The 23,744-nt window shown below is 39.6% G+C and overlaps 1 protein-coding gene across 8 annotated transcripts in view; it reads right to left on the bottom strand.

Moving 5' to 3' along the window:
• Positions 1-23,744, bottom strand: part of NTRK2 (neurotrophic receptor tyrosine kinase 2) — a 170,175-nt gene that overhangs the window by 105,790 nt on the left and 40,641 nt on the right. For 3 of the 8 annotated variants that reach the window (XM_081213621.1, XM_081213627.1, XM_081213628.1), the window contains exons 6-12: positions 18,174-18,310; positions 16,593-16,725; positions 15,263-15,562; positions 9,732-9,782; positions 8,807-8,839; positions 2,493-2,596; positions 1,318-1,417 (exon numbers count right to left, since the gene is read on the bottom strand). In XM_081213621.1, the coding sequence (XP_081069747.1) occupies positions 1,318-1,417; positions 2,493-2,596; positions 8,807-8,839; positions 9,732-9,782; positions 15,263-15,562; positions 16,593-16,725; positions 18,174-18,310 (858 nt within the window). The remainder of the gene's footprint in view (positions 1-1,317; positions 1,418-2,492; positions 2,597-8,806; positions 8,840-9,731; positions 9,783-15,262; positions 15,563-16,592; positions 16,726-18,173; positions 18,311-23,744) is intronic. The other 5 variants (XM_081213622.1, XM_081213623.1, XM_081213624.1 and 2 more) reach the window with 5 other exon arrangements.

Genomic DNA, 23,744 nt, shown 5'->3' with positions numbered 1-23,744 from the left:
ACCACACATGGTAGACATGCCCACATATGGTAGAATGACTTGACAAATATGAGAAAAGATAAAGTAACCACTGACTTACAACTGCATCTTGACCCCTTTCTATTCCTTTACAGAGAATTAATCACATCAGTGACCAATGCTGCCAAATCACTTCCTATATGAAAAATATTTTTTTGGGGGGGGGGAGCAAACAGAACTCTCACTACTACTGAATAAGCACACAAACTATTTGATCATGGTGTAATGGTTAAAGTGGTTACTGAAGAGTGAAAGAAGCAGGAATGAAAATGAACAGTTCAGTTTTTCAGTAGCATTAATCATCGGAATAGCAGGAAACTGAAGACAAAACACCTTTTGCAGAAGGACACAGGAGGAGGAGCCCCCACAACTCTGTTGGCTGAGAAACACCTTCATTGTCTGGTGGTTCCACTCTCCCCCTCCTGTGACATGCACTCAAAGTATTAGAGCACTCGCCACATCCATGGAGAATATGGATAATGAGATATAGAAAGTAATGGCCTCACTCTGAAATGGCGCTGAGGGAGAAGCAGAGAAAGAAAGCACCCATGACCATAAAGGGACTAAGGTGCACTTAGGGGAATTTCAGGAAGTGGGCATTTTGGGCTGCCTTAAAATGCCTTTGTACCAGAACATACAAACACATACAAACATTTCGCACAGCCCCAGTGTACATTTGTTAGTAGAAGAAAGGGTATAGGGGCCCAGCACTTTGTACTGCTATTATGCACTGCAAACTTCAAGAATCATAGAGAAAAAAATTGCTGTATCTTCCAGGAGGTACATTAAAATACACCTTCCATTTTCTGAGTTAACATGCATACTGTATGTATTTTGTACAAAGTTTACACATGTAAATGTATATAAAGGTAAAGGTAAAGGGACCCCTGACTGTTAGGTCCAGTTGCAGATGACTCTGGGGTTGTGGCACTCATCTTGCTTTACTGGTTGAGGGAGCCGGCATACAGCTTCTGGGCCATGTGGCCAGCATGACTAAGCCGCTTCTGGCAAACCAGAGCAGCACATGGAAATGCTGTTTACCTTCCCGCCAGAGTGGTACCTATTTATCTACTTGCACTCTGACGTGCTTTCGAACTGCTAGGTTGGCAGGAGCTGGGACCATAGAATGGGAGCTCACCCCGTCACGGGGATTCAAACCGCCGACCTTCCAATCAGCAAGACCTAGGCTCAGTGGTTTAGACCACAGCGCCACCCGCGTCCCTATGTAAATGTATATAGTGTGTATAGGAAAAAAGCAACAATCTAACCCATTGAAGAAATAAAAGCAGCCCCTCTTACCTTTCATTCCAAACTTGGAGTGCCTTCCAAACTTGAGAATAATGAGCAAAATAACTAAGCCAGTGCACACTAATGCTGCAATCCCCACTACAACATAGACCTAAAAGAAAAGCAAGGTGCATTAAACCCAGTATTGAAGTATTGGCAGTATTTGAACATGATATCAGAATTGTCAATCTGGAAAAGCTTTTGAAGTTTGCAGTCTGAACTCTTGCCACCCAGAGCCTATGGGGGTTACACACCTAGGCTGCTCTTACTAGGGCTAGTCACAACGCCCTAGTAAGAGCTGAGAATTTAAATACTTTAAAAAAAAAATTAAGGTTGCCTCTTCGATAAAAGAGACTTCAAAATATGTCTTCTATGGCTTTTTGCTAAGGAAACCAGAACCAGGAAAATATCTCAAGATCATCCGCTCCTTGGATACAACATCCAGTTTATCTTGGCTTTAAAAAAGGTTAAGGACCCCTGACAGTTAAGTCCAGTTGCAGACGACTCTGGGGTTGCGGTGCTCATCTTGCTTTACAGGCCAAGGGAACCGGTATTTGTCTGCAGTTTTTCCGGGTCATGTGGCCAGCATGACTAAGCTGCTTCTGGAAACCAGAGCAGCGCACAGAAACGCCGTTTACCTTCCTGCCGGAGCGGTACCTTTTTATCTACTTGCACTTTGACGTGCTTTCGAACTGCTAGGTTGGCAGGAGCTGGGACCGAGCAACGGGAGCTCACTTCGCCATGGGGATTCGAACCGCCGACCTTTTGATCAGTGGCTCAGTGGTTTATACCACAGCGCCACCCACGTTGACCTTATAGTTACTTAAATTATATGGGTGCTCACTAGAACATTCAGCTAAAGTTACACCATATTTTTCATGCCAAAGGAGGGAAACCCAAAATATTTCAGGCTGTAAATGGGAGTCGTTTTCATGCAGCTTGGAAGCTGCAACTAAGTAATATCACTTAATGGGAACGTATGAAACAAACTTTGCACATTGTTTTCTATCTATAATTTACCAACTCTTTGAAAAAGCAATTGTTTCACATTATATAAATGCCTGTGAAAAGCTCTGGGGTATAGTCAAGGTGGTGTCTTGTTACAAGCTAAAACACCACAAACGTATCAGATCCCTTGTCAGAAAGTCTGCTACGATAACAAACCAGGAAACTATGTATATACTTACAGTGATGCTATCTTCATTGTTTTTGTCGGAAACATCCGTAGAAGTAACTGGATTACTATTATTTGTAGTATCTTCAAAATTATCCGTTGGCGTTCCATAATCCTCTAAGAGAAAGAATGTATTTTTATTTACTTCCCTGACTGCAACTTTTTTTTTTGTCTCTATGAAAAGTACTAAACACAGGAAATGAAAATTTACTATAATTCTATAATGTATTGTTCAGTGTTCTAAGTTTTGTTTGCCAAAAATGCAGAAAGCCAAGAACTTTATTTGCTCCTGACTTTCTCAGTGAATGCTCTGTGGTATGAAAACTTGTACTGTATCTACTCTTCAAATTCAATATGTACTCTGTTCTTTCTTAAGTTATATTCTAAACAAAGGATGAAAATAGTAATACTGTAATAGTAAAATGCACTAAATAGAAACTTCTTCTGTTATTTGTATAGTACTTCAAAGAGTTAACATAAGTTAAGCAAAAATACTGTCCCCTGTCCTTAGAAACTTATAATAATCTACCATTTAAGGGGAACGAACAAGAAAAGGGAGAGAGCAGGCTAACAGCAGAGGAACAGGAGGAAATAGAGTTTCATATACTTGCTGCACAATCCTAAGCATCTATATTCAAAAGTAAATTCCACTGAGCTCAATGAGACTTAGTGTCTAGTAGGTTTAGGATTACACATGTAATTGGTGGTAAAAATTAACAGTGCAATCCTATACTTGCCTACTCAGAAGTAAATCCCATTGAGTTTAATAGGGCTTATTCCCAGGAAACTGGGTATAATAAGGTTCCAGACAATGAGACAAATCAAGGGGTTTGTGGAAGAGATGGAGTTCAATTGGAATTTAAAGGAAGAAGGAGAGGCATCATCTCCTAAGAATTCTGTGAGGGAGTTCTAACCACATGGACCAGTCAAGAATAATGCATAGGGTAGTTTAAGGCCTGTTTGGGGCAACTGAAAGTACATCATTGTTTCCCTGATTCTTCTAACTTTCATTTTGAGTATGAAAAATGTATCCTTTTGCTTGAGTTGCAGTTCTCCTTTCCCAGTGAAATAAGGTTTGCAAAAGCTCAAAGGCGGGAAGTATTTTCACTGACAAGAGATAGGTTAAGTTGAAATGCAACAAAATGTGCATTAAAACATTAAAAATACTTTTCAGAAAGTTGTACAATTTGAAGTATCTTAAAATGCCAAAAAAGTTATTCTCCATTTAATGGAAGGGGGAAAGGTTAGATTTATTAAAGCAGGCATTTGGAAATACAAAGGAATGAACAAATAATTAATGAAAATCTGTTCACCGAGCATAGAACAAAAGATATTCACTTAATATTAACAAATCAAATATTAAACCTAAGTTATGCATAACTTTGCCTATCCTTGAACTGAAGGAAATTATTTTAAAACTATTCCAGAACAAATATATTCTCTTCCCATGAGATAGTAATGCTTCTTGTGTGTAGAACTTTTCAAAAGGTTTAATCTGCTCCTTATCTCAAATCGCAGCAAATGTTGTGGTTATTTATGACTAGTTACACTTCATTTCACGTTTTGCATAATATCTGATTCCAATGTCAAGATCCCACAAAGGGCAAATGAAGTCCACACCACCTGGTGCTCTGTTAATATCACAAGAAGGTGTGCATCCAAACAGGAAAGGTGTTCCACATCCAGGGAAGGGCTAAAAGTTTCTTCCTTGAGGCCAGAATGGCCAAGCAGTAAGACGTGCCAAAAAAACTGCACGTGAAACTTGTGAGATCACGGGGGTGAGGTGGGGTGCTTTGCATTACATTCAAGAGTCTTTCAAGACTCTTGTAACAGAGTATAAGCAAAAAGGTGTAAAGGGGGTTTCACTTGGCACATTAGTGGTTGTGTTGCCATGATATAGATATACTGAGAAACATTAACATTGCCACTTGGACAAAAGCCAGGGGTTCTTCCACTTTCGTTAGTATATATTATCACAAAATAAGAGAGGGCAAAAGAAAAATCAGATTATATGGCTTTTGAGCCAAATCTGAAAACTAGAAATAAATAATCATCCAGCAGAATGTACAATGTAAACATAAAAAACATGTAGAGAAATATATAATTTCACACAGTACTAGGTGGTTTTTTGTACAAAATGTTTTCTGTTTATGGCTTTTAGAGTTGCACAACTGGAGTTAATCTTTTTATATGCTTTGAATGCAGAGTTAATTTTTATGATTTGTTTTGGAAAAAATGATGCAATCAGCTCCACGCATAGGAACGGAGCATTTAATGGCAGAAATTCCATTTGTTATAATTGTATACAATTGACAGAATTGAGCCACTTTGTGTGCTTCAGACTACCAAGGTGATTAACTATAAGCTAAACTTAATGGCAGTTTACTCCCTTTAAGTCATCTCACTCTTTCCCCAAAGTACATAAGGAAGATAGGCAAGTTTGATGTATTCCCTACCAAATAGATTTAGATGTGAGCTGGTATCATTTGAGCAGGTTGTTTCTTTAGCTGACATGAGGAGGGAGGAGCAGCTTGTCCACTGCTGTGAAGCCAAATCAACAGCCTCCAGCCACCATGGTCACTGCCACTTACCATGAGGAAAAGGGGTGAGGCACTGGAGAATTTGGGGCTACATGGGTGAACAAGTGGGAGCATCCCGCATAGCCCTAACCTCACCCCTCCCCGCTGCTGGGAGACTATTGCTGCAGCTCCACCCCACTGGGTGAGTTACTCCTGATATGACAATTTTATTTTATCATTAATTTTGACAACCCAGAAAAATCAGAAATGACACAGAAAAAGGGAATGGAAGAGATTAACTCTATGGCAACATATATACATCATGCCAAACCATGGTTTAACACAGGCATAGGCAAACTCGGCCCTCCAGATGTTTGGGGACTACAATTCCCATCATCCCTGACCACTGGTCCTACTAGCTAGGGATGATGAGTGTTGTAGTCCCGAAACATCTGGAGGACCAAGTTTGCCTATGCCTGGTTTAACACAACGTGCACAACCAAGTACAAAGCTCAGTAAACTTTGGGCTCCAACACTTTCACCTAATTTTCCCATACAATTCAGAGAAGTGGGGAAGCTTTCATTTCTGTTTTTGGTTAACCACAGTTTATTGTCTGAAACAAACCAAGTTCAGCTGTGGAAACCTGTGATTAAATAAACACACAAGCAAAAACTTCCAAAGTTAGTTTTGTAAGAAGTGGAGAATGCAAGCCCGAATTTTGCTGCAGCTCATTTTTTAGAGGACACTACAATAATTTACCAACTACAATAATATAGTATCTCCAATCATAAGGTCATATTAAACATTTTATTGAGAAAGAGGCATAACTACCATACTCTCCTTTTTATACACAGTCATTCCAATCAATGAGTTTTAACTCTGGGGTCATTGTATTTTACATTTCTCTAGCACTTTCCCCTATGGCAGCAAGGCCAATGGAGACTTTCCCCCCTATGGCTCCTACAATCACAGTGTGCATGCTTTAGGGAGGGAAGAGGTAATCTTCCCTTTCTCACATACTGCATTCTTGATCAGGCTTATTGTAATTAAGTATGAAAGAACTGAAGGCATTGCTGCAAGCTATCTATTCAGTGAACTTCTAATTAAGTGAGGGAGACTTCATCAGTGGGCTGTGGGATTCCCTCCTGCCCTGCTCCTCCACTATCACAGGCAAGCTGCCCAAATATTTATCCAAATAATGGGTTCTTGAATGGTCCAAAACTCCCCTTCAGAATTGATTTTAATTAGTATTAGTAACTACTCATTCCTCTTACAGGTAATGTGGTAATCCAATTGCATGCTGGAGTTTATGGTTAATGATGTGGAATAAAACCAAATTAATATATAAAATTATATATTATAATTAATATATATTTTATATTGGTTTTTAGGCAATTTTTGGCACAGGGCTATATATTCAGCAAGAATGAACAAAACGTTCCACTCCTGAAGGTATACAAGTATTATAGAAACAATGTTTAAAATGGACTTTCACAGATAAAAGGCAGTGGTGACTTTTATGATGGAATTATCTAAAAATGTAGTTCTTTTAAAAGGCACCAGTTTTGATCTAATAACAATAGGTTAGCCTTTTGAAGAATATTAATTTGCAAATAGCTTCAGCAGCAATCCTACACACAATCGGGCAGCTTAAATGTAGGACTTAAGCAGATTAACTGTGTGCAGGATCATAGCCTCCAACAAGCACAGTTTTAAGAAATTGTTTTAAAAAGAAAAATCGCTGATGGGAATTTTTATATGGTAAAAAGTATGTGGTTTTTTTAAAAAAGTAATTAATAATTCTATGTAGATATACAAAAAATATGAAAAACAAAAGTATGATATTTTCCATAAATATATAAAGGGGTTGTTATATATGAAGACTTGCTTCAGTACACACAAAAAAGAAAAATTGGAAATTTTCCTTACTACAAATTTCTGTTTCTCTAAGTCTCACAGAGGGCAGTTCTTAACCTTGAGAAGGCACCTGGAACATGTAGGTAGGTCAATTTTTATTGCATTGCCAGGAGGAATGGATACCCTGCCCTGCCAGAGCAGACTGGAAAAGGGCACAAACTCTTTGGTCCCCACTCAAAACCAAATAAAAAAACATCCATACCAACAGGCACCAATTCTATTATCATTTCAAAAACAACTGTTTCTGAAAACAATAAGAAATGGAAAGAAGGAGGTGAGCAGGGAGGTGAGTTCACCCCAGGCACATCTGTCTGCCTCCAACGTATGTACAATGTTGACAGAAGCTCTGGTTTGAAGGAAATCCATAACCGGCTGGCTAGTCACAAAGAGGTCGCAGGTGGACTATCTTCCAGGAAATTCAAAGACGAGAAATTCCATTTTCTCCTGAGGCTCCAGGAGACCATTCCTTCACCTTGGCACGTAACAGAGAAGCAGAGTTAAGGGTGGGCTTCCATGAGCCAGCACCCTATTAAAGCACAACCTTTGCAAGACCTTCTTATTAAAGTCCATGTCTGCAGTATCTATTCTGTAATGCTTGCTGAATGTATGTAATATTTTATTCTTGTAGATTGTAATGATGTCGTGGTTTGAAATACAGCTGTAAGCCATTTTATGGAATAAGCTCTCTTGAAAAACAGACTGTATTTTATTTTAAGGTAGTAAAAACAAATTTGGGTGGAGACCCATTCAGCGACATATCAAATGACTACGGACAATTAGGCCAAAAAACAGCAGATGCTGCCATCTCCCTTAGGGAATAGTGAGTTTCCTTGTCTTTGCTAAGTCAAAGCAGTATATTCCATCGAACAACTAGAAACTGTATCCTTGGATACTCTGCTACCCAACATTCATAAGCCAACTGTGGGTTTTTTTGGTAGTAAATAAACCATGGATAAACTGCTGGACAGAGTTTGTAAGTTACATTTGATATTTGTGGATATCAAAAGTGTTTTCCTGCCAATTTGCCTGGGGAGACAGATGCTCTAGGAGCACTTTTAGTCTGCCTTGCCCTATGACAAGAGGAGAGAGTGGGCATAGGATCACATATTAGTTGTTGCCTCACAGTTTTTGCTGCCAGAACATCTAGCCTAGTATAGTGGTACCTTGGTTGTCGAATGGCTTGGCTCCTGAACAAATCGGCTCCCAAACCTGGAAGTAAGTGTTCCGGTTTGCGAACATTTTTTGGAAGCCGGACATCTGAAGCGGCTTCTGATTGAGTGCAGCCAATTGGAAGCCGTTCCTTGGTTTTTGAACGGTTCTGGGAGTCGAATGGACTCCCAGAATGGATTAAGTTCGACAACCAAGGTACCACTGTACTTTTATTTTAGATTAAAATTGCTACTTTCCTTCAGTGGCAAGACATCTGGCTCCAGACTAGGGGAGAATGGAGTGCTCTTGAAGAGACTCTGCGCACATACACACACAAAGGAACATCCCCAGAGGCCCTTCTCAGGCATGTTGGGCAGGTGAAGGAGAAGCCTCAAAGAGCTCTTACAGCTCCAACTTGACCTGACTGTTCATCTCACTAGGCAGAGCTTGGCAGGAAGGGTCACGTTGTCCCTCTCCCTTGACAGCAATGAAGATTGACCCTGCTGACATTCTCCAGGAAAATGTGCCACCTCAGGATTAAGGATTGCCCTTCAGAAAATCCAGAAGAAATTCATATCTATATTAAATTCAAGGCAAATTTTGAGGTTCTAAATCTAGCTGAATAGTATCTACTGTATTCATGATTCCAAACTGTATAAAAGTCCATCTTTCACATGTTTCAGTCATTTACTTGATCATTTGAGGTTATATACATATTTGAAGTAGAAAATAAAAATATACCACTATAACCAAGATGGGTGTAGAACGAACTACCTGGATAACAAAAAGAAAAAGATATAATTAAGTTACAAATATAGCATAGAGGTACAGTTAACCAATTAGCTTTTAATCACATGATACCACATAACATTAAATGCAGACCTAAGTTATACACACTTTTATCTTCTAAACTGTTTCCAGAGAAAAACAAAATACACTTATTTGCACATCATATTCTACACCACACATATCAGCTGAATTCACCTATTTTACATTATGCATTGCACATTTATTTTGTGAAACACCCTGAGATCTGCAGATATAGTGTGGTATACAAATTTGATAACTAAATAAACAAACAAATAAATAGATTGTGCCTTGGGAGAACATTCATTCAATATTCAATATTCCTAAAATGAGAATTCAGATTCAACTTGAATGAACAGGTTTGCACTGGGGAATTTTTAATGTAATAATTATCACTTTTCTAAAAGAAAAAGAACACAGCCATGTCAGGCTGAAACACAACAGTCTAAATAGCACCACTCACTACTGAATTTGTAACTTTTAAAGGTTTTTTAAAAAACTTATCTAGGAAGCTGAATTTTCCAAGATGATGAAACAGTTTGGGCACACAAAATCTAAGTCACTTATTATTTCTCTAGAACAATGAGAACAACTTGCAACTTGATAAGATTAGCGTAACTTGAGAATAGCGGGCCCTGTTCATATATTTTATTGACGGGAAAACCCATTTATTTAAGTGTGTTTGAACCTCTCTCAATGATGCAAGGTGAAAATGTAGCATGTTTTAATGGTCAAGTAATCATTGTACCAGTGACTAGTAAGATGTCATCATTATGAAATGGTGGGAAAGCTCATATATGATCAGGTGCCTATGAGAAAGACTCCTGGGAGCTTCCTTGTGAGACTCTGGGGTGCCTACCTGTAAGATCTGTCTCATCTGGGAATGGAGACCAGCATTCCGGATCCTGCTCTGTGGAGGAAGAGCTCTGTGAGAGCTTGCTTATGAGACACTAGGTGCCTAGCTGCAGATTCTGCCCAACGTGGCCTTTAGAAAGGGGGTAGGCCTGAAAGCTTTTTCAAAAACCAACAGCCCAAGATCCACTTTGTGCCTGTGAGGAAAACTTTTGTGAAACTGCTTCTGAGATTCTGTGGTGCTTACCTGTATAGTATATGCCACCTTGCTTGGGGAAACAATGGGGGGGGGGGACGGGGACATTTTGGCCAGTGGCATAGACAAAGCCAACCTTTTAACTCCTGCTTCTGACTTGCTGTAGATTATAAAACCTCAAATCCAGAAGAGATAACAAGGAGTGGCTGACAAACTGCCCAGAGGCTGGGGTGGGAAACTATGGTGCTGCACAGGTAAATGAAACCTGTTTACATGTCCTGCATCACCCCAAGCATGGAGTGAGTCCACCTACTCCTTTGCTATTTAGCTGGTTAACCTCAAAATCTTGGACTGAGAACTTCGGGACATTCTGTTACTTTAGACCTCTGAACGTGCTGTTACTTGGTGGCCATTTTCTGAACCCTGGACCTTTTCCATTTCAGCCTCAGGTGGTGACAGCAGCCAAGATGCATTTGAAGTGTATTGGAGAACATATAGAGGTGCACTGGGAAGCTGAGAGACTATGCTTCCTTTTAGGGGATCTTCTTTTTATTCATTTTTTTAGTTTTTGAACAATCCCACTTTTCTTAATGGCTGTTATTTTTTTGTTGGTTTCATAGTTTGTTGTTAACCTCAAATTGACGAAACATTGTCAAAAAATTTTTTTTGAGAAGGTATCTCATCAGAACTTTAACTTTCATGTTGGACTTTTTCCATTAGCACTGCCACTCAAATCAGCCTCTCTGAGGTCAATATCATTAGTAATGTAGATTCTTGATTACTTTTTGTGTGTGGAAATTAGAGGTTTTGGAACTAGATGTGAGCCATATTAATAATTAACATGACAAAAAAATCTGTTGTCTGTCTGTCTCTTAGAAGAACTCAAGCCAAGCGTTACTTCAAAATGCTTGTGCCCAGACTGAGAATCCCTCTTTACAACTTTTGGGCACACATTGTATGCTAACCCACCATCTGGATGATAAGCTTTTCTCTGAGATCAATTGGATAAAGCAATTATTAATGAAAATTAACCTTCTTTTGTGACTATGTATGCATATATCATCATTCTCTCTAACAGTTAATGTGGTAGCTCCATGCCAGCAACAGAGGAGTGAAATGTACCCCCACACAGAAAACACACATCCTTCTACTCCATATTCAGAACACCCTACACATGGGATTCTCTCAAAAGGTTTGTACATGCACAGTTTAAGGGTCATAGCTTAGCAATGTCCCAAGTTCAATTCCTGGCATTTCTAGATAGAGGTGAGAGACCTTGATATGAAATACGGGATAGCCTTGCAAGTCAGGGCAGACAATACTTGGCTAGATGGACCGATGGTGTCTCTGTATGGCAATTTCCAGAACCAGGATCTGACTTTGTATAAGGCTATGTCTGTTCCTAATGCCCCCATACAGGAACACAGTGCTATATACAATTAAAAGTCCTGGTAATGGTAAAACCAGAGGAGAGCACTGGTCCCAACAGGTCAGCTGCTGTCTCCCTTCAACTAGAATATAAAAGAAACTCTCCCTCTGTAGAACGGGGTAAAGCCTCCTCTGTCTTTGTACTGTTCCAGTTGGGGACTGCAGCACATCCAGGTTTTGCCAACAGTGTTGACAACTGTAGCCTATTTACTTGGTCTCATAAACTGAGCGTGAGCCACCGACCTGTTCTTATATCTAGCCCTAACCAGTTTTTTTTCTGGGTGGGAGTGGATGGCTGTGGAGCAATGGTTATCTAGCCCCAAACAGCTCCACCAACATCACTCCTCCATCGTGCAGCTCCCTGTTGCACTCATCCAAAAATGCAGGAAGGCAAGAGTATCACTTGTGGGATTCACAGCAACAGTAACTCAAGGAAAGCCTACTGAATCTCAAGTCAGCTCACTGCCATCACTTGATAGCATTGGGCTTGTGCAGTATGTAAAACTGACAGTGACAATAGCTATCAAAGCCATTTCAGGCTTGAAGACTGATCTGTATTTATTTTAAATAGCAATGTAAACCATGAATGCAATTACAGTAGATTAAATAATAATAATAATAATAATAATAATAATAATAATAATAATAATAATAATAATAATTTATTATTTATACCCCGCCCATCTGGCTGAGTTTCCCCAGCCACTCTGGGGGAAATATATGTTTTATTTGTCTTTATTCTCATTGTGGAAGAAGGCAAACATAACATAAAATATAAGACAAATAGTTTGTAAGACACTGCAATATTCCAAGAGTGAAGCTATCTTGGAGTGGAGTCTACACATGGTTTAACCTAGCATTGATTTCTTAATACTTGTCAACAATTATAAGCCACATGAAAAACTGAACTTTAGGTAAAGAATTTCAGGCAGACCAAATACAACTGACACCCAATGTGCTGCAGACCTGCACAAGCAAGCTTCCAGGGTATCAAGTGTTTACTTCAGTCACCCTAAGATGCCAACATCCTTATGGGCATTTACCAACTGTCCAGCCCCCAATCCAGAACGTTGTCAGGATGCTTGAAAAGGATATGAAAAGGAGCAGATGCGTCGTTACAAAATTTGTCTCATCTACTGAAGTTTCTTTCTGCTTAGCCATACTTTAATGCCACTGACACTCAAGTAATGAAGCTGCACAGTAAAGCAAGTGAACAAAATGTTTTGCTTAGATTTGTTTACTAGGCTAAAGGTACAAAATTATCTCTTGCCATGCTAACCTGTAGGAGGCAAAGATCTTTTCTGTAGTCTATAGCAGGCATAGACAAACTCGGCCCTCCAGATGTTTTGGGACTACAACGCCCATTATCCCTGACCACTGGTCCTGGTAGCTAGGGATGATGGGAATTGTAGTCCCAAAACATCTGTAGGGCCGAGTTTGCCTATGCCTGGTCTATAGCACCTCCCTGCTACTGGGCTCCAACACAAATAAATCAAGGATTTTAGTAAGTCCTTAGGTGTATCCAGTGCTTTTTTTCTTAAAAAAAAATGTTTAGGGGTACTCTCATTTTCCCACTCATATTGAAATACTGCCCCTCAATGAGGCCAAACTTAGATTCACAAAATGTTCAGGGGTAAGCGTACCCCTGCGTCCTCCCCCCCCCCCCCCAGAAAAAAAGCACTGGGTGTATCTTCATCTACCCTGCATTGGCCTCCCCTGGGAAGTTTTAACCTACTTTGCAGAGTTCTTTTCCTCAAGCATATATATAAAAGGATGTCACATAGAGGAGGGAGAAAGGTTGTTTTCTGCTGCTCCAGAGAAGCGGACACGGAGCAATGGATCCAAACTACAAGAAAGAAGATTCCACCTAAACATTAGGAAGAACTTCCTGACAGTAAGAGCTGTTTGACAGTGGAATTTGCTGCCAAGGAGTGTGGTGGAGTCTCCTTCTTTGGAGGTCTTTGAGCAGAGGCTTGACAACCATATGTCAGGAGTGCTCTGATGGTGTTTCCTGCTTGGCAGGGGGTTGGACTCGATGGCCCTTGTGGTCTCTTCCAACTCTACGATTCTATGATTCTATGATTCTAAGCAGGGGAAAAACCCCAACCATTTAGATCTATTTAACAAGTATTGGAAGTTGATTGGTATTTGCCTTCTCTTAACAGGTGAAACTATGACATTATTAAGGAAGGTATGAGCTATGAAGTTTAACCATGGAAAACAAGACAGTGGTGGTGATTACTGGCATATGAAGCTCTATAGAGTTCCCCAAGGGATTTCACAATGTATTATGCCATTCCACTACCACTGTGCTTGAGTCTATTCTTCCTTTTCACCACAAAAGCAGCAAAAAAAATCTATGGTTTTTAAAATCTCTGAATATTTACAAGTTTGTTAAGACTTAAAAACAGTATAAAGTAATGATAAAAGAAGAGATTATATAACTGGCATCACAAGAATAAAGCAGCTTGGTTTAATTATCTTCACAGGGAGATACTGTATAACAGCATTCTATGAAACTGCAAATGTAGCTGAATATGGGAGCCCTAAACGTTTTTGTTTAAAGGTAAAAAAAAAAATCACTGTACGTTGAGGAACTTATGCTTCAATTATGAGATTTAATTTCTGGAAGAGCAAGATATGATAACCTCCGTGCACCTCCGTGCATAGGTAGAAGTAATGTATCTCTTCAGTAGTAGTGAATAATGAGGAAGGCAGAAGAATACAAAAGCATGCACACACCCCCATGCAATGATCACTTATCCTTCTCATTTTGAGAGCCTTAAGCTATACATTAAGAAAGTAATGTGTCAATTAACAAAATGTTTCAGCACAGACAAACTTCTCATTTAATAGCACCCATAACCTAGGAACACTGGATTGCAATTTGCATCTCTATATATAGTATTTCAGTATCCAGCAGAAAAACAAACAAACCATGCTTGAAGTCAAAGTTAAGCAAATGAATTAAATAATTACCGTCTCCGATGGGCAATACTGTATTTAATTTGCACTGACATGAAGATTAAGAGGCTTTCAATCTTTTTGAGTCCACGGCTCCCTTGACCAACGACATTCTTTCAGCGGCACCCCTGTGGGGCTCTGGAGCCTGTGGGGCTCTGGAGCCCAGTTATGTCCCCCCTTGCCTGCAGAGCTGGCAGCCTCTCGCCCTTTCTCAAACACCCTCCATTGTGGAGTGTTCCCTCAGTCTCCTCTCTTCTGCTTGGGCGTCCTCTGGGCAGCCACAGCGGCCGCCCCGGTCTCTGAGCTGCACCCCCCTACCCCAAAGAGAGCTGCTTCCTCACACTGCCCCACAGGGACCTGGGAAGCACCCCCTGGCCAGCCCCCGAGGCACCATTCGCCTGGGGAGCTTGTAGTCAGGGCTGCAGCAACAAACAGCTGTGCAAGCCTTTGGGAGGCAGAGATGCAAGAGGGCAACAGAGGGAGAGAGGGAAGGAAAGAGGGACAGAGGCCAGTGTTGCCTGTGGCACCCCTGACTATCATTCAAGGCACTCCGGGATGCCACGGCACCCTGGTTGAAAACCACTGCTTTATATAATGGTTTCAGTCAGTTGATAACGTTAAATTACTAATTTAATGAGACTGACCAGAGACGGTTTAGTTCATCATGCAAAGTTTAGGTTACTGTGCTGTCTAGTGAGATTACTTTCTCAAATCTGCATTTATTTGTTTTTTAGCATTTAACTGGTCTAACCTTACGACTTAACTGCACACATACAATGCAAACCTATGCATAGGATTGCAGCTTTAATAGAAATATGCCACCCAAGGGCTGCATGCAAAACTAAAATAAAAAATTGCTCATTTCAGTAGCATCATTAAGCAAACTAAGAAAAAACAACAGCCCTACTTAATTAATGCTTCAATGATATTATAGTAATATTATTACTTACTACCTCCAGGATCTTCCATAAAGTACGCAGAAATGCTGGCTTCATCTTTTCCATATTGATTCTGTGCCACCAAGGTATAATCGCCGTTGTTCACATGAGTAGGGTTGTCTAGCTGAAGGCAGCCGTGGTATTCCGTTTGATTTACAACATGTATTTTAGTCCAGATATAGACGGACTCATTCAACTTAACCCCATCATGCAACCATGTCAGGATAGGTTGTGGGTTCCCCCTCACGCTGAATGGAATACACCAGTGGTGGTCCGGATATGGAATTTCAAGATACGTGATATTTGGTGCAACTATATTAAGAACAAATAAGAGTAATGTTAGTATACTACATTTTCTCTTCCTTGAAAATTCATCTGTTTGTTTTAAATCATTAAAGCAAAGCAGCTGGCATCCATATAAATGCAATGAATACATGAATTCCAAAAGCAAATTTGTTATGTTTTTAATATATATATATATAAGCATTCTTTAGAGGAAGTTATAATAAAGGATCATTTAAGCTATGATTTATAATTTCCTTCTTCACTTTTTGGAGGGGCAGTGGCTTGTTTATGTTGTTCAATCACTAGTGTTTCCTACCCACTTCACAACTGAGTTTATTTTACCTAAACCTTTAATATATTTTACATTTACATACACCTCTTTTTCTGACAGCGCAGTCATATCCATTTCTATCTGAAATAAGCCACTACTTCAATCGGTCTTACTTCCTCGTAAGTAGGTATCTGATTGCTGCTTGAACCTACTCTGTTATAATGTTATTTCAACAAATTTTGTAATGTTTACAGCAGAAGTTGACATAACTAGGCAAGGCAAAACTTAAAATGCAGCATTGTTCTCTTAAAACTTTGATATTTGCATGTTCTGAGAATTAGAACAGAGAGGAAAATGAATGATTTAATATTGTCTGTGGTCATGCTCTTCTCTTGCCTTAAGGCCAAAAGAAGAGCAATTCTGCACCATTAATCAATTTTCTGCCATAAATGATGGAATTGGGCCAGACCAAAAAGAAACAGATTGTCAATGTCCTCCGATTTACTGAAGCTCCAACTCTACATCTCTTGCTCAGATTGCACATACACAATGAATACAGGGAATACCCTTAGCAACCTCAAAGGAAGATGTTTGTTGGTGTGTTGAGGGTGACAATCATAAGCATTTAATGACTCTTCTCTTCAGTGCTAATCCTTACTAATATATACTTTATAAAGTTTTATCTTTTCGAAGAAGGCTGAGCAGAAATTCTAAACTTGTTCTCTACTGATGCCACTTGGCTACAATTATCTGCAGCTAAAATTTTACGTAAGTTTATTTACATACAGAACACCACGAGGTCAACAGAAGCTTGGTCTTCGCCCACAATGTTTTCTGCTACACAAGAAATCTGCACGCCACTGTCATTGGATGATATATTCTTTATGGTTAGGGAAGCTGGGTTCTTATTTGTGTCGTTCTAGAAGAAAAGCAATGGAGAAATAAAGGGGTTAGGAGTGGTTTCCCTAACATGATCTGATGCTAAGAAACTTATTTGAATTTAAACGTATTTACAAAACAGTTTATTCAATTTAAATAAAGCGCCTGTTAGTTTGAAGGCTATATTTTGGTTGTAGTTATGTAATTGCTGTCTCATTAATTACTCATGGGGAGGAATTCTAGAGGGTGGGTGCTATAACTGAGAATGTCTGCTTACAGCAAGTGACTCCTCAGAAGACTTTACAATCAGCCTGGTCTATACACAGGAGGTGGTCTCCTAAGTGCCCTGGTTCCAAGTTGTTTATACAGTATTTCATCCCCAAATAAATATATTATATAGGGAATAGGGAATAGCCCTGGGTGTCAAATAAAAAAAAGCCCTAGTATCAAATTATACCTTCCAATGCTTAATTGTTACAAGAGTACTTCCACTGTGCTCACTATGGTTATGTAACTATAGTTCTAGCCACAGAAACTAAACTGTGAACATATCCATAGACATATAAATGGATGCAAAGAAATGCCAGAGACTTTGTAGGAATTAGGCAGGATAATAAGTTACCACATGACTTGTTCCAATCAATATGCACACATGGTATACCAGCCCACATACAAACAGGAGTGGGAGATGGATTAAGGGCATACTCTCATACAGACACACCTATATGTGCTGTTGCTTTACAGAAGCCCATCTATCATGTGAAGAACTGAAGCAGTATTTCATATCCTATCATCGCCTCAATTGGCTCATGTTCAGGTGAGCAAAAACTCTAATGCATTCTTAATGAATTGTAGGTACATTATTATTAGCTTTTGTCATGGTTAACAGTTTTACTAGTGCATGAAGAATTTGGCTAGAAATCAAATATTAAACTGGTTCGCTGTATGTGGGTTCTGATAATTATCAGACAATTTTTCTGAGATGAGAAAATTAACCACATGTATTCAACACAAACCACAAATTCCATTCCATTTGCATTAATGGCCTCCTAATCTAGGGCATTAAATGACAATAACCACCAGAAGTTTTCTTTCACTAAACAGACATTATAAATATGTTTGTATTTTTATATAAAAAGTAGATAGTGATAGGATTGTGAAGGGAAGAGTGTGCTATCTGAGGCAATTGGCAATTCCTGCAAATAATTGGGGATATGATCCTGCCCAGCACGGGTAAAGACAGTGGGAGCCTCTGAGGACGACTAGTTTAGAGGGAAGGAAAAACCACATTTTGCAGTGCCTGCCATTCATCTGCCCTTGGGCTTCATTCCTGGGTAGCATTGTGATGTCAGCCTAGAGGCAGCACATACTGGAAAGGCCACCAAAGCTTATATGGGGAATATAATTCAATGGGTTTTGCACCGTTCCTTAAAAACCAGTACGTATACGGCTTTGGCAGATCCAAATGCTTCAGTATGAAATTCTTACCTCATGTTTTGAAACAATATTATTGAAAACCCAAGCTATACTTGGTGATGGACTTCCAGTAGCCTCACAGTACAATGTGACACTTCTTCCTTCAATAACAGTGAGGTTCTGTGTGTTCAGCCTAACTGAAGGCAAGCCTATGAAGCAAGAAAGAGAGAAATCTCTATGCCACGTTTTCAGCAAATATCACAGGTGAACCATATGCATCTTGGTTCTCAGAAACTATTTGAACATAACACAGTTATATGAAGAACTGGGAACCAAGTGAGTTCTTAAGGCTCCTCAATAGAAGCCACTGAAAATGCTTCATAATAAGGAAAACTCCATGAAGTGACTATAATATGTCCATGATGCCAACAACATAGAACATCGCCATCACAAGTAATTTTTTTTTATAACAATTAGTGTGTAATGGTTTTTGAATCACTTCACCTTGCTGCAAATTATTATATACCAGCTATGAAGAATTATCACCAGGACCGCAAGCTTTAGTTCAGCAGAGCAATGAAAGGCTTAAATGCAGATTAAAATTTTCTCCATGATTAATCATTGGTACTCACACAATCAGTGCAGGCCCCACAGATACTCTGAATCCCTCCTCCCTCTGGCAAAACCAATGAAAGTGAAACTTCTAATAAACTTTCTTTTTAGTTTGCAACCTTCAGCTTTATAGCCAGATTTTTTCTATTTCAAAGTGAAACCACTAGGGTTTTCCTTCTGCCAAGAACCACAAACAACTGAACCAGGCCACGCTCAGTTAAAATCAATGTCAGTATGTTTTTTTTTTCAAATCTAGGTTTTCCGCAATACTTAAGGGATTTGAACTTGTTCATTTTAAGTCATTTTGAAGTTGGTGTGCTTTGTATACAGGAATATCCTATATTCTGGGTTCCCAATCTGAGGAGAAATATTGTATTTCTAAACATGAAATGTAATACGTTTAGTAAAATCTCACTCAACAGAAACTTCCTTCCATATCTTGAAAAAGATGCCTATACTGAGGTTTTGCTTGACATCACCAGGACTGGGCAAACAGCCTCCCTTTGCTCCCTGACTGCTCTCCCCATCTGCTTGAGACTGCTCACTAGATTAGCAGCTTTCTCCCAAAACTTCTATGGGTCTGGCCTTGCCAGGGCTGCTCATGTGTGCCATTTCACCCACAAGAAGGAGACAGATCACGCTCACTGATTTCAATACATTCAGTATTGTTATTATGATATCAGACCCTCCAAGTGTCCCTATTTTCCAGGCACAGTCCCAGATTTAAAGAAGCCATCCTGGTTTCTGATTTGATGCCAGAATGTCCCGCTTTTTCTTAGGATATCCCTATTTTCATTGGAGAAATGTTGGAGGGTATGGAGTTCTGCGACCCACAAGCAAAGGAAATAAGTAACTATACAACCTTTAGAAGACATCTGAAGGTAGCCCTGTATGGGGAAGTTTTTTAAAGTTTATTATGTTTTTATTTATGTTGGAAGCCGCCCAGAATAGCTGGGGTCCTTTACCTTTTTTATGTTGGTTAAGCAATTCTAGGCATGTTTGTTATCTCAAATAACTGAGAGGGCATGGCAGTACATCTCTGTACAGAGATTGTAGGCTCTGTATCGACATGAGTTTATTTCTGTAACTGTGCCTCATTCTGTTTCTACTTTCCAGTTATGGTGTAGTTGTTTCATCATGTGCTGACAGGCATGCCAGTCTTGCAAGGTTGATTCTTTTGTATTGCAAGGTTCAATGGCTCCATTAGCCATTAAATATGTGATCTGTATTAACTATCAAGGCTCTTGTATTAATATAAGAAGCCCAGAATAACTTGGGTCCAGGATACCTTAATGAGCGCCTGAGGCACTCTATCCCAGCATAACCTGAGTTAATCTGGAGGAGTGCTATTACTTGTTCCCTGTGTTTCAGATGCCCAACTGGCTTCAATTATAAATTGAGTACAAGCGACTCCCCATTTATGCCGGGGTTATGTTCCCAGGTACCATGCATATATGTGAAATAGCATATATTAAATCAATTGATTTGATTATTTCCTGGCACTGTGCATATATGTGGTTGTGCACATAAGTGGGAAGACACCTGAATCCAGCAGATATTTGACAAGCACCCTCAGTCCTAACTTTCAGATGTTTCTTGAAAACTTTTTCTAATGATGACTGGCCTGCTCAGTTGTTTATATTTTTTTCAAGGTTAACCAGACATTTTAATATTTATTTTGAATTGTTTTATGTATCTTATGATTTATTGTATTATGCATATACTGTTGTATACCACCTTGAAATTTTATATGAGTGGGTGGTATGTAAATATTTCTATAAACAAATGAAAGTATTTCCAATGTTCAGATGTGAGTGCTGTTGCTCTATCCAAGCAGAAGGGTAGGGTATTAACAGGCATAGGGAACCGCCAGGGTTAGCTGAAGTGCAGCAAGGGGAGAAAAACCTAAGGTGGGGAACCTCAAAAACAGACCAACAAGGACTGAGAATGATCAACAGCTATGGAATGTCACTGACTATTTATTGCAAGGATGAGCAGGGTGGAAAACTGGCTGGGACAGGGAATAGAATGAAGTATCCCAGAGAAGGGCATGGCTGGCTTACTGGACGAATGGGCAAGAAGCTCTCTACACTGTCACATTTTGTTGCAGGCAGGCCCCCTGGTGCTATAACAATAAGAGGGACAAAAAAAATTGAAGGAAAGTATAATGTATCCTGATGAGACATTTCAATAGAACTGAAATGACACGTAATAGAAAAGCAGGACAAATCATTTTCTTGCCTAGCAAGGTTTTACAATGAACACATTACTAAGGCAGCTTATTTTGCGTCCAAAGACCAGTTTGTGGGAATTGTATACAATTCATTGTCCATTCCATTTGCAAAACTGTACATTAAACACTACTGAAAGCTCCATTACTCTTCCTCTGGATGTAGCAATCTGTCAACAAAAACGTCCATCAGCTTTTATTAACTGTCAACGAAACCTATGGAACAGTTAGATATGAATGACACTAGCTAAGAAACAGGCAGGAGCAATAATATAATTGTTTCAGTTCTGAGCAGCCTGTGGCCATACTGGCTTGCAAGAGGAAATTTAGAAGCTAGGCTCCTTTTTGCAGGGACATTAATTTCAAGCACAATCTCCACAGCATCTGTCACGTGAAGTGAAAGCTAATACAAACTCCAAATCAGAGGAAAGTCTTCATATCAATATGTAAAATTCAAATGCAGCCTGTTAAATACTTAATATCAATTCAGAAAGGCCCTTTTGATATCAAAGGCACGGTTGTCAGAAATACTCGAAGGGCTCTCTCAGCTGCTGCGCCCACTCTCTGGAACTCACCGCCTCAGGACTCCCCCCCCCCACCGATGGCCCTCTGCCAGCACGTGTTTTGCTTTGTTTCTGCAAGCTTTGAGCTCTGGCGCTAGGTGAAATTTGCTTTTGCTGCAGCCCTTTGTTTTTACAATTGCATCTCTTGTTTGTTTGCTTCTGTTTTCATTTTATTTTTGTGTTTATGCTTTTGAGTATGCCTTTCTGCCTACGTTTTGCATTTTGATGTTAGTTACTTAGAAAGGGTCACATTTTGACTTAGAAAGGCAGGATGTGAGTACTCCTTTTAAGAACACAGTAAGTAATAAATGTCAAGACATCTCTTGTTCACATTCTTAACTCTGATCCTCTTTTAACTAGCAAAGGGCATACAACTCTCCACTTGCAGTCGTGCTGTGCTGCCCCTTGTGGGGCTTGCAAGGCCTTCTTAATGTAGCCCCATTAGATACCTGTTGGACTTTGCCACCTGGTGGTAAGCAGGAAGAACTGTAATGCCTCTATGTCTCATCAGGATAGCTTGCACCTGCTTACACCTCATCTAGGTAACACTTGGGGAGGGGGTGCAGTTTGGGAAGCTTCCTTTAATTTATTGACAATCCTATCATGGTGCCAAAAGCTGCAGAGTATTCTCAGACAATAACAAAGGGGTGGGGAAAATCGGGGGGGGGGGCATTCTGGCTGAAAAATGTGGGACAGAAGAGGCTATGATCACTCCAGTAAAAAGTAGAAAGCAAAATATATTTAAGGTTAGGTTGATAGCTTAGATTTTTCTTCATCAACTTTATTTCACATACTTGTGAATCCTATTGGTATTAGCATTATATAAGCATGGAAGTCTATGCCAGGAATCAGTTATGAATTCAGATAGCTGTTTTATTCTCAAGCAATATAATTTTAAAAAACCCAAATTTTGTAGAATAATAATGCTCCAAATATTCCTGTCAACTACGCCAATGAATCAAGTCTTGTGACTGAAAATTCATTGCTGGAATCCAGAATTTATCAGGAAATGACATTTGGGTAGACAAAATAACAACATTCTAGAAGAGATTTCTTGAGCCAGCTGAGGGACCTGGATATACAAGTTCAATAAAAACAAACATACATATAATCCTACTGGAAGCCACTTCATTATTGCAGCATTATTGCCAAATCTAAGGAACCTTACTTTTGGGTGTTCTATTTCTGACCCAGATGTCCTCAGAATACATCTCAACTAAGACACCTATGCAAATAAAACTTGGAATTTATTAATTCCACAGTCATAAAAAACCAAGATATTTTGATGGATGCAGAAGACAAAAAAAATCTAATATTTAATTAAATGACATTATGGGACCAATTGCTTCTGCGCCCATTATAAATGTTCACTAGTTCTTCTAAAGAATAGGCCTTTTACTGTGACACATCCTCCCTCCCCTCACCAGCAGGAAAACGCCATCTGACCTTCATTAAAGTCTTTGAAATCCTTATCTAAAATCTACTTAAGCATCTTCTTGGAAGTGTTCTAAGACACAGACTAAATAATTTAGAATGGGGAACAGCAAACATCTATTATACTGAAGTTTCAAATATATTTTTATTGCTTCATAAATCTGTGTTCATATTCAGGTACTCATTCACTGTGACAACATTTCAGGAGCAGACTGATACTTCTCAAATCATCCTGAACTCTCATGCATACCACAACTGCATACCTACTCATGGCCGCATGTATTCTGTCTCCAGTTTAGAAGCTGTTATTTTTCTGTACAGTGGTGCCTTGCAAGACGAAATTAATTCGTTCTGCGAGTTTTTTCGTCTAGCGAATTTTTCGTCTTGCGAAGCACGGTGTCGGAAAAGTTTTGGGAAAGCTTCAAAAATCACCAAAAACCTCAAAAAAGGCTACCACACCGCGTTCTATGAGTTGCTCCTCGAAGTCAAGTCGCAACTGTATTAACGGTGTTAAGAAAAAGGAAAGAAACTTGCAAGACGTTTTCGTCTTGCGAAGCAAGCCCATAGGGAAATTCGTCTTGCGAGGCATTCGTCTTGCGGGGCACCACTGTATTTCGATAGAAGGTGGCAGTGGCTACTAGCCATGATGGATGGCTATGCTCTATCACTAGCTCCACAGCTTGAGACAACAACGCTTTCAAATACCAGTTGCTAGAAACCATAGGAAGCTCTAGTGCTCATGTTGTGCTTGCTGGCTTCCCATAGGCGTCTGGTTGGCTACTGTGAGGACAGGGTGGTGGCCTA

This window comes from Podarcis bocagei, assembly GCF_964188305.1.
Source record: "Podarcis bocagei genome assembly, chromosome: 11".
NCBI lineage: Eukaryota > Metazoa > Chordata > Lepidosauria > Squamata > Lacertidae > Podarcis > Podarcis bocagei.
Note: the sequence above shows the minus strand (reverse complement) of the source record. Positions and strands in the feature narration are given on the sequence as shown.